The 12388-nt window shown below is 32.6% G+C and overlaps 2 protein-coding genes across 2 annotated transcripts; one reads left to right on the forward strand and one right to left on the reverse strand.

Annotated features, from left to right (window-relative positions):
• Positions 1 to 8: 8 nt before the first annotated feature.
• Positions 9 to 6867, forward strand: LOC113512614 (chitinase-3-like protein 1). The gene has a single exon (XM_026896519.3). The coding sequence runs from the start codon at positions 182 to 184 to the stop codon at positions 1601 to 1603; it is 1422 nt and encodes a 473-aa protein (XP_026752320.2). The 5' UTR covers positions 9 to 181; the 3' UTR covers positions 1604 to 6867.
• LOC128201530 (uncharacterized) lies at positions 6151 to 12087 on the reverse strand. Its single transcript, XM_052898778.1, has one exon. The coding sequence runs from the start codon at positions 11910 to 11912 to the stop codon at positions 11379 to 11381; it is 534 nt and encodes a 177-aa protein (XP_052754738.1). The 5' UTR covers positions 11913 to 12087; the 3' UTR covers positions 6151 to 11378.
• Positions 12088 to 12388: the final 301 nt, after the last annotated feature.

Consider the following 12388-nt stretch of genomic DNA (forward strand, 5'->3'; position numbering starts at 1 on the left):
AACAGCTGTTTGTTTTGTTTACGATTATAAAACATCAAACTTAATTTATATTTATAGGCGTGGCCTAAAGACATTCTTAATCCAAAACACAGTGAAATTTTTACTTTGCGAGTTTTACGTGCAAGTGTACGGTATAGGATCATTTCATTTCCCTTTATTTGTAGTAGTTGCAACCACTAAAATGGTCCTACGTACTATAAGAGGCAATGTGAATAAATACAATCCTGTTATCTGCGACAAGAATCTCGCCAGTTCCAGAGCCTATCCCCAAAGGAAACTTCTTCTTATATGGTTACTACTCATATTGACATTGGTTATATTAAGTGCAGTTATTTTATATTTTCCTCTACTTAGTGCTGATACATTAACCTTATTTACTTTGCGTAAATCTGTGACGCGTGCGTCAATTTATTCTAAGGCTCAAGAACAAAACAATGGATACTACAAATTGTTGGATATACAGCAACAACAAATGGGCAAAAATAAAGATGATGAGAAAGTTGTCTCATGTTACTATGACACTCCTAACAATCAAGACAATAATCAACTAATGCCCTCTGATATTCATGCACACTTATGCACACACATCAATGTTGCATTTGCACGTGTTGTCAACAAATCAATATCATTGGATGAGCAACAGTACAAAGTACTTTCACAGGTAGTCAAATTAAAAAATAAAAATCCTAAGTTGAAAGTAATGCTATCTGTAGGTGGAGCTGGCAATGATAATGGATTCTCAGAGATGGTAGTTGATCATGCTTCAAGAAAGATATTTATTAAATCAATCAAATACATATTAAGAAATTATTCACTTGACGGTATTGACTTGGACTGGGAGTTTCCAGCTGTTCACAATTCTCAGTATAAATTAGAGAAACGGGAGAGGCAACATTTCTCACAACTGCTACATGAGATCCGAAGTGAGTATATTAGGGAGAAACGAGATTATTTGTTGACAGTGGCTGTTGCAGCTCCAGAAACACTAGTAGATGTATGCTATGATGTAGACCAGCTGAATATGTACACAGATTTTGTGAACATTATGACTTATGACTTTCATTATTTCACTAAGTTTACACCCTTCACTGGATTGAATTCGCCGCTATATGCAAGACCAACTGAACAAATGTATATGGCAACCCTCAACATCAATTATACTGTTAACATGTACATAAATAAAGGACTTGATCGTGAAAAAATTGTAGTTGGTATTCCAACATATGGACATTCTTTTACTTTAGTAAATGCAGACAACACCAGAGTGGGAAGTCCTGCCTCTTCCTATGGGACTTTAGGGGGCCTTGGATTTGTTAACTATCCTGATATCTGTACATACATAAACAAACATAATACTGTGAAAATTAAACAAGATGAGAATGCAAAGGTACCATATTTGTATAATGGCAAGGAATGGGTATCATATGATACCCCTAAAAGTGTTATGGAAAAAGCCAAATATATCAAAGACAATCAGTTGCGTGGAGCCATGATTTACTCATTGAATGCTGATGATTATGGTGGAGTGTGTGGTAGCGAAGGTGATAGTTTGAAATTCCCATTGTCCCAATCAGTTAAGAATGTTCTGCTCGAGTATGATTAATATTTGTTACAGCCAGTAAAAATGAATGAAAGTTATGCATTCCATTCTCAATTTTAGTGCACTTTATTTACAGGACTTGTATAAGCATTTATATTTTACACATTAATTACCTGTTTTTTTCTGGTGACATAAGTGATTTTGTACATGGTACAAGACTTCATGATACGCCAAAACGAAAATGTGCACTATTATGCTATTTGGTGTGTAGTATTATGACGGAGGCGCGCGGGCGCGAGTGGCCGAGCTACGCGGCGGCCGTGGTGCACCCACGCGCTCGCCGCCACCGTCGCCAGCCGAGCACTGCGCGGTGTTCACCCGCTTAGAACCGCACGCGCATTCATTAATATTGTCTTATTAACTTTTACAGTTGGAAAAAAATTTAAGAATGCTACTAGGTACATAGTATACGGTTTCATTTACAGCAAGGGTTTCCAGTCGAACGACTGCGCGTTGCTCGGCTGGCCCGAGTATAGCATAAATAATCCTCTTTAATCGCCGACGTATTGCAAAAATAACAGAGGTATAACATCGTGCACTATTTCTAGTCTTTATAAAAGGTCGTTGACGCAACTCTCGGGGAACACAAATCGTAACATGCAAAAAGCCTTCTAACACGCTAATATGTCTATTAAATATTGACGACATTCTATATAATTCATATTGCGATTATGTACTTTATGTCGTAATAGGTAAGGTTAGTTTTTCTTATACGGGAGCGTCATTCGTCATTATAATGGCTAGTATTTTGAGTACGTCAACCGTGCCGAGCGCCGAATGATACGTAGCGTGTGGTCACTATACACGAGAATCTAATGACAAATTTGCATTGTGTAGGAGTAGGTTGCACAGCGGATCGGCGCATGAGCACCTAAATAACATCTATCCTCACATCAGACTTCCACTACAAGATTCAGAGTCTCGAGTCTTTATCGTATCATTATAGATTATAGTCACGTATTATCTGAGAGAGAAATACTAATACAAGTTATGAAAGTAGCTGAAAATTTTGCGCAAGGATAAAGGTTTTTGTACTGGGTTTTTTCTACCGGCACCGCAATGGATCTGTCGTGAAGATAGATGTAATATCAATGCTAGCATTCACTCTGCACACGTGTTTGTACTCACAACTAACAATATAATTATTGTTTGTCACATTTTCGCGAGCAAACGGTGAAATCTAATTTAATTGTGTATATATAATTAAAAATATGAGTACGTAACATATAAATAAAAATAAAGGCAAATCTACCAATGATTAATGGCTGTGTTGTATAGGCATTCATTAAATTTTATTTTTTATGGATATTAATTCGTGATATTAATATGTAATTAATTAGTTTTAATTGTTGTGCATAAGAGAAATACCGTCTCGGTCCTCAGCAGTGGGAGCTCATAAGGGACACCATGACCATCATTGTTCGTAATTAAAAATTACAATGGTGACAGTTGACAAATACCTCTAACTATACCATTAGGAATTATAATCGTGATCATATATAATTTTTATTCCACTATTGCGTATATTCGTCCGATTGTGATGAACGTGAAATTAATTATATCGTCATAGTCGTAGAATACTGACGGATCTTTATATGTAATCTTTGTCAGATCCGTCAGTATTCTACGACTATGACGATATGAACGAATGGTGACTGGTTCTTAATACTTTACTTAATACTTTTTATTTAAATTGTATAATATTTTTTAATAATAATAATATATATTATAAATCAAAATATAGAAAATTTTGTCAAATTCTCAAATTGCATCGCCTACAACAGAGTCAAATTGTACCTGTTTATACATATATAAAACTAGACAAAGTAGTTCGTTCATCACAACGATAACCGTCTACTAAATCCGCCCCTGACTGTTCCGTTTATGATTGTAAACATGTCTCACATATGCTGCAGATTGTCACGATATCATGGCACACCGCTCCAAAATCTGAAGAGTAAAAAATATGTGATAAAAAATATTTACAAGATTCCGATCAAAGAATATTACGACGTTTCATCAAAAAGATCACCACGTCTCTATATGGTCACCCAGACTAAAGTAAAAAGTTAAAGGGGCGTGCCAGGTTAACGTAGACGATCTTTACACATAGCTAAAATAACCTACAGTGAGTGTAGAAAGTATTCGTACACCTAGGGTTGTAATAAAAAAATACGAATTTGATAGACTTTCTTTTATTTATCTAATTTAAATCAATACTATTAAATATTTTAACATTCCCGCACTTTGTTTATGATAATTTTTGTTTTTTAATAAAAAAAATTATACAAAATAAAAATATTTTTACGTTAACTAAGCAAATAATGACAAACAAAAAGTATTCGTACACTTATAAAATTTGTAAGTAAATGAATATTAAAAAAATATTAATACTTTGTTGGACCACCGTTAGCATTGATGATAGCTTGGAGTCTCTGCGGCATCGAATCAACTAGTTTGAAAATATAAGAAGACGGTATCAATGCCCATTCTTCGCGAAGCGCAATTTTTAGTGTTTCTTTACTCGAAATTGGTCGATTTCGAATTTTATTATCGAGATAATCCCACACATGCTCTATAATATTAATATCAGGTGATTGAGGAGGAATCTCTAGGTATTTTGGAGCGTTAAACAGGATCCATGCTTTAGTATTCCATGCTTTATGTTTAGGGTCATTATCTTGTAAAAATATCCAATTATTGTTAAAACCCATTTGAGCTGCACTAGAGAGAAGATTCTCTTTTAAAATATTAATATACGTTTTGTGATCCCTAATTCCATCAATAAATGCAAGTTTTCCCACCCCAAAATCACTCATGCAACCCCATACAAATACTGACCCACCACCGTGTTTTACCGTTGGACATAAATTTTCTTTCTTATATTCCATATTAGGTTCTCTCCATACCATATGATGTCCATCCGATTTGAAAATATTATATTTCGATTCATCTGAGTAAATAACAGTTTGCCAAAAATGTTTTTTTTTCATTAATATATTTTTTTGCGAATTCTAATCTTTTTTTCTATTAATATCATTTACCCAATACTTTTTACGCGCAGTTCTTCCATGATAATCGTTACTACGTAATACGTTCCGAACGGTACTGACAGAAATATGGCAATCATTGATATTATTAATTTCTTGTAACACTCGAGCGGCACTAATTTTTGGATTTTTTTTTACACAATTTAAAATTTTCCGATCCAATCGAGGCGTGATTATTGATGGACGCCCCACCTCTGGGTTTGTTTTTTAGTGTTTTAGTAATAGAAAATCGATCAATTACAGTCTGTACGGTTGAACGTGGTCTATTGACAAATTTTGCAATTTCATATAATGATTTGTATTGATTATGCAAATTAATAATTATTTTTCTCTCCTCTTCACTCGTTTCTTTTGCTTTACGACCCATTTTTGTAATTAAACACGTCTATACTTGTCACGAGTGCAACTAAAACGTCTAATATCTATACCTATGTATTAAAAATGACCTTGGCATTGTAGGCATATGAAAAATTCGATTGAATAAATGATTTATACAGAATTTCATTTAAAAAAGAATGAATGTACGAATACTTTTTGTTTGTCATTATTTGCTTAGTTAACGTAAAAATATTTTTATGTTGTATAATTTTTAAAAAAAAAAACAATAATTATCATAAACAAAGTGCGGGAATGTTAAACTATTTAACAGTATTGATTTAAATTAAATAAATAGAGGAAAGTCTATCAAATTCGTATTTTTTTTATTATAACCCTAGGTGTACGAATACTTTTTACACTCACTGTATGTATTTATTTTGGCAAAAAACTGCGACATAACATTCGGTGGGTCAGTGGAGCCAATAAATGTAGTAGGCGTTTATTCGAATTAGTAATATAGTTGCAATCTCTGTCGTGATACTCCGTTTGATACACTCATTTGCATTAAAATTTGAGCTCGAATCAAGATCCGGAACAGCTATACCTACTAGCTTTATGTAAATATGTAGGTATGTAATTTAAAACTCTTGGTTTAAATTAAGTCCATATGAATACAGTATTTTATTATAAGTAATTATAAATTTTTAATTTTGTTTTCATATTAATAACACCCATAATAAATACCCTAGAAGGAATGTAAAATATATCCAACTTAGTGAAGGTGATGAGCTTTATTGAATAATTATGATTTATATTGAGAATTTTGAATTATTGTACGTAGTACTACACATTCTAATAATACTTAATCTGTTTTTATTTCATAATAAAATTATTTTAATAAAAGTCTGTCTCGGTTTATTTTATTATTAAAATTATAAGATCACTGCAAGAAATCGGAACTCCAGAAAGAGGAAAAAAAAAGAACTGAAAGAAGAGTCCAATTTTGAATGTCCACACAATATCCAATTTGGAAAAGTTCGCCGTCTAAATTACACGACAATCGAACGTGGGACATTATGGAAAGAAACGTACCTATTACAGCATCACCGATGTCACACAGGTCGTAGTTACCAATAATGTAGGATATACAAGAACTTAAAAGAAATGGTAATAAAAAACCGGTTAAAAATATTCAGGAAGCTCTTTAATATGGCACTACCTTACAGTACCTAACTAAGCGTTAATTTATACACTACATTCGTTGAAGGCATCGCTGGCACAAGCAGAAGTGCATTATGAAGACTTAACATTTAATATTTAAATATAAAATTAACAAAAACTTGATTTTGTTGGAGAACTCGATTTATTTCTTTCCCCAATACTTTATTATAATTTACTTACCTATAAGATTGTATATAAAGTAAAAGGCAAAGACAACTACATTCTTTTCAGTATTGAATCTGGCATGTTGTTCCCATTTTAAGGATGATACATGGTAGTTAAATATAAGTCAAGATTTTAATGTTCTGTTAGTAACGCGTGAATTGAGAAGTACTGTAACAAAGAGGTCATACACACTGTTGCGGTGATTGCGCTATTACAAGGGTTTGGTTTTATATAAAAAAAAAAAAATAGGTATCATGTGCGCAGACCACAATGTCCTGTATTCGAACTTTTTTTTATTTTTCCGGTTTCCAAATGCACTTCTTCTTGCTAACACTATAATGTCTTGAACTTTAAAATTAATACATATATAACGAGCTGCCAGATCTATTGCTATTATTAAAACAAATATGTATATTATAGCCCTAAGATGTTTCGAATCTTCAAATAATGTTCCGGAGAAAAAAATACAAAAAAAAAAAACTTACAACTGCGGCAGGTGCTTAATCGTTAATAGTCAGCAAGCATACTTTTTTATAACAAAAAATAAAAAAAAAATTGTATGAATACAATACAATTAAAAAACAATTATGTGCAGATAAAAATTATTTTATCGTCTATCTGTAGATACGGGCCGGATTTAATAGATAACTTCAGGTTGGAGTTCTAAATAAAATATTTATGTATTAATTTTCACGTACACGTTCGTGCATGATCGTATGACTGTTAATACTAATACTATATGTTTACGGCCAAATATCTGCAGATAAAATCTAATAATCTGTACGTTGATTATGAACAAATGCCGGCCATTTTACAACAGTGTAATAAGTATATTATTTGAATAAAGAACAAATATACAGACTCTAGACGATTACAGATTTTATGACAAATGTGACTATCTAAACCAAGTTTTAATTTTAATGCTTTCAAATGTTGTGTTTGCTCTCTTGTATATAAATTTTTCCCCCTTTAAGATTTTTCTCGATAAATAATTATATTCGACATATAATAGCATTACATTACATTATAAGAATACATTACGTATCTTTATGTAATGCTTCTATAACGAAAAAGGAAACTAAAATAACCTTAGTTTTACATATGCCAATAAAAGAATCAGTCTACCGCCTCCAATAGAGCATCTATTGTTAATTAGTTTGAAAAAAAAATGCCAATTTTTTGCAGGCAACAAAAATAGATACTAGTAGCCAGCACTTAAAAAGCAGGTATCAAATTAAGTCTAATTTAAGGTTAAAAATTTCAAAGACAAAGTACATGCACTTGCGTTGCGTCAACTATTTAAATCAATATATAACAGATCAATTATATGTCTATTAAGAGTATATTATAAACTCCACACCACAAATGCATTTCCTCCAACGTAATATGTATCAAACGTAACACCAGCGCCATATTAGCCATCGATTTTCGACTACCATTTTGTCCACGCATGTTTTGTGACATGTGTTTCACCTCTAAACGATGCATCTTCAGGCAAATTAATAAATTGCTGCTTGGAGCTTAGTGTTAACTGTTCGTCAGGCTAGCAAAATTGATGGCTAATATAGGTAATCTTGTAATAATTATAGTAGTCAATATTAGAGTGTTGGCAGTCGCACACATACTAACGGTAGCGGAATTAGGGACTACTCACACTTACTCAGCTCTATTCAGCTTTTGTCCATAGAAAACAAAGATTTTGTATGGAGACGTGTACGTATCCATTCAGCTTTTCGCGTCTATTCTGCTTTCGCGGCAACTCAGTATAAAATGGAGATAAATGTGTATTTATCATGCGAATGCCATAGAGAGCGTTCAGCGCTGTTCTGCCGTATTCACCGTCGAACGCGGCGAAACGGCTCTTTACAGGGAGGTTTCGCGACTCCTTGTCGACAAATTGTGACCTGTATTGTTTCTGCATTGATTTGATTTATTGCATAATCATTATGTACGCAAGGATTAATAAGTGCAGACGTATTTTATAGTAAATAAAAATTGTAAATTCAAAACGGCTTTTCTCATTCTTACGACGTCGTACGCGGCTGATAGAAGCAGAGCTGTATAAGTGTGACCAAAATCGTTCAGCGAAACGCGAACGGAGCTGAAAAAGTGTGAGAAGTCCCTCAAAAAGAATAATTGTAATTAAATATCCATTTCAATACACGTCAGAGAAATGTGCACACACAACAAACGCTAATAATAGATCAAAAATTCTGGCATTTACGAACGTAAGGTATATGGACATTATTTATATACATTTTATGATTACATACTATGCATCTGTAAGCACCTTAGACAAATTTATAACCATTCGATTACTCTATGCCCATGTCTCGAATGGTTAATTTACTGTCTGCCTAATGTACACTTAAAACTAGACTAATTTAGGATAGTATGGCTCGTGTCTGGCGATAACATGTGGATACTAACTAACAACTTACTTATACCATCTAGAGGCACTGTTTTATATTCTATGATTGAATTACATAGTGTTGATAGAAAACGGCGTCCGCTGCACTGAAAACTAATAACAAAATACTGTTATTAACCTGTCATTACGGACTACATAAGCGACACGCCCGTTTTGTAAGAAAAACACAACAAAAATGTATTACACTCGCTGCAAAAGAAATAATGCTCAAAAACCTCTACTTGTCTCATCAAAGATTATAGTCGTGAATTATTCTTTTATTTGCTTGCAGCGGACACAGTTTTACTTATAATACATAAGCAGCCAAATTAGTTAACTAGAACATTTAGCCACTTGAACTAAATGTGAAATATAAAATAGTAGAAATTAGCTCTATATCGTTTCAAAGGTTTAAATTGAAATCAGATCAACGAATGCAGTCTTGCTAAATTAATAATTATTTATAAATAATACTAGAACATATTTCTATAACTTGTATATAAAAAATTATACGTAATGAGAAATAATAATGTCCTTATTGCTTGTATTTTAATATACATTATTTACTTCAATTTTTTAGGAAGGATTTTTCTTCTTGTTCATATGTTACAAAAACACTTCTTAATATTGGAATTACTTAATGTATCTAAATAAAAAAATAAATCTTAAGTAACTAATTATTATATTATTAAATACATATGTTAAAATCTTATGTAGCATTATAATAAATTTCAAAATACTTTTAAATAAAATGGCGGCCTAAATGTTGTACTGTGTACATAATTAAAGTACTGTTACAAATTAAACATATAAATGGCAATTTTGTGTATGAATGTTTTCTAACTCTTTAATATGATTACAAAATATGCTAAATTGTAGCATACTGGCCAATACATTTTAGCATTTTTTTTATTTTGTTGATGGGCTAACCATCAACAAAATAAAAAAAATAAATGCTAAAATTTTTTAATAATTCGATTTTTCAGTGGCCAGCTAAATATCAATTTTATAGTGTCCTCCATGTGAAAAGTGAAATCATAATAATAAAAAATACTAGAAAATTTTATATATTTTTAGTCTGAAAAGACTCTTAACCCATATCAGTACCAGCACCAGTGGTAAGTGCAAAGCAAACCTCATAAACTTTGCCTACACCATAGGCATATACTTATGCCGCGGCGCACTTATAGTGAGTCAAAATCATTGTAGTAAAATTAAACTGATGTTACCATCTCATATTACACTTTATGCCAAATTTATCAATTAACATAGAAGAGAGCTTAGAAATACATAAGAGTATTAAAAAATAAATGCAATATTTTAAGTTTACCTGAAATTGTTTACAAATCACATATTATATAATTATAAAACATTTAGTACAGGAATGTTTTTCTAATATCTTTATATGCAAATACCAAACAGAAGTTTGCTAAATAGATATAATTGCAACCAAAGTGTATACATACAAGTGTATATTGTTCGACTTATATTAAATGTTACAATTAATATTGTAGATCTCACACAAAATGTAAATTCATTCGTATCACAAACTATAGGTATATATATACTCTATACTTCTCTATATATGCATATATAATTATGTATAATAGTTGAGTATCTAAATATTAGGATATGGCAACTTAATAACAACTTATTGTCTAGTGGAATAATCTACTAACTAGTGGAGCCTAGCATTCAGGCATTCTTGAACCTTAAAACTTCTACAAATGACACAATTTGAAACAAGATCCATCTGTATAAAGCTGACTGATCTTTTACCTGCCAATTAATAAATACACCAAATAATGTCATCTGTAGGTACTATTATTCTATGCAACCATCATTCTTATTGAGAAGTCATATGTCAGTGATGAAAAAGCTACCAGAATTAACCAGGCAGCTATTTGTCTTAGACATAGAAGACAAGTTAAAGAGCTACTGTTATACAGCGAACAATTTTAAAGCTGGCCTTATACATTTAGAATGCATGTCTGAATTTACATTTTTGAATTTTCAAATTTAGAATTTCTAATATTTGTTGTGATTATGCAAGAGACAGATATAGATGGAATAATTTTAAATCATATACAATAGTTTTTTCTAAACGAATAATATGAATTCAGAAAGGTATTCTAGCCATATGACTGTACAAGACCAACCTAACAAGTGCTGAAAAATTCGCTATACATAAATCTTTATGAAAATGTTTCAATTTATTTGTAAAACAATATTGTCTTAACCACATAATCAGTATAATAATGTTTGAAGCAATTCTATCAGTTAACATTGATGACAACTTCAAACCGCACTACCAATCTATTAGGATAAAACTAAATTATGTAAAAATTACTCTCTAATTAGTCAGATTAAAATTATAGCAGGACGGTTTATAAATGTGATGTGTGTTGGTCGTAACATATTTGTGATGATATTATAATGATATGTGTAACTACCACATCAATTCTTTTAATTTTGTGTCCAAATTAATTTTCAATTTTACACAACAAATCAATTTGCATTAGAATATTACAAAATTTATAATTTTGAGTTCTAATATGATATGAGCCAATCCTACATGAAACCTGTAACATGGTAGGTACATAGCCGGGTGCTGTTACGTTTGCAGCCAGTGGAACATAAGGCTGTGCACAGTGGGGTAGTCCAGCTCTGCATTAGGAGAGCTCAAGAACTCCTTCAGGCTGAGGGACACGTCACCGGACAGCGGCGCCTCTTTCAGTTCGGCGGCGGAGTGCGCCGAGTTGTCGTCGGAAGCACAATCCGAAGCACCGCCGCCGATCCATTTTTCCTCGTAGTTGAGATCACACAGTGTCGGCGGTTCATCCCCGTCGCTGAACTCTTCCTCGAGCACTAGGGTCCTAGACTTAGTTCGAAGTGCATTACCGTCGCTGTCCCCGCTGTCGCGGCCGCCGCTGCCGCCACCCTCGTGTTGTCGCCTCGCGTTCTTTAGTGCGCGATACCGTCGCGACCGTTCCCTCTGCAGCCTCCTTTTTCTCTCATCTGCTCGTTCTAATTCCTCAGGTGTTTTCTTTAATGAGTTCTTACCGAAAAAGTATCTCATGAACGACTCGTCACAGTTCCGTTTAGACAAATAACTTGCCATTAACTTGTAATAATATTGATTATCCATTTCAGTTATATTCTTTATTGTGAGCACTATTTGTAATTTGTAACTTAAAACATTTAAATTGTGAAGATATTCCAGAAATTGCGAAATAAAAATAATGAGAACACCAAACCAACTCTCGATGACGTGACGTCAGTCAATCGCCAATCACCCACCAGCAGACAAATGTCAAATGTAAATAAAATGTCATATGAGTCTTGCATTACACTGCAAAAATTAAACGCACAAACGCATGGATGTAAACGTGGAACTTTAATCCTACGTTAAGTATTCTTGCTAATATATATTATTAAGTTTTTGTTTATGATTTTAGGCGAGGATTACTTCATGGGAATACTATAACTACTTATATGCTTTAATTGTTACATGTAGTAAATAAATAATAATAATTCTTTCCATTCTGTTTTTATTTATTATTGCAATTTAAAAGTAAAGCACGTATAATTTGCTCCGTGTAAGACAGAGATTTGCCGTGTGGT

This window comes from Galleria mellonella, unplaced genomic scaffold (genome assembly GCF_026898425.1).
Source record: "Galleria mellonella isolate WM207_F2 unplaced genomic scaffold, CSIRO_AGI_GalMel_v1 utg537, whole genome shotgun sequence".
NCBI classification, from domain to species: domain Eukaryota; kingdom Metazoa; phylum Arthropoda; class Insecta; order Lepidoptera; family Pyralidae; genus Galleria; species Galleria mellonella.

Coding starts and splice junctions, on each gene's coding strand:
- LOC128201530 (XM_052898778.1), bottom strand. CDS start 11,912: ATGGATAATCAATATTATTACAAGTTAATGGCAAGTTATTTGTCTAAA.
- LOC113512614 (XM_026896519.3), top strand. CDS start 182: ATGGTCCTACGTACTATAAGAGGCAATGTGAATAAATACAATCCTGTT.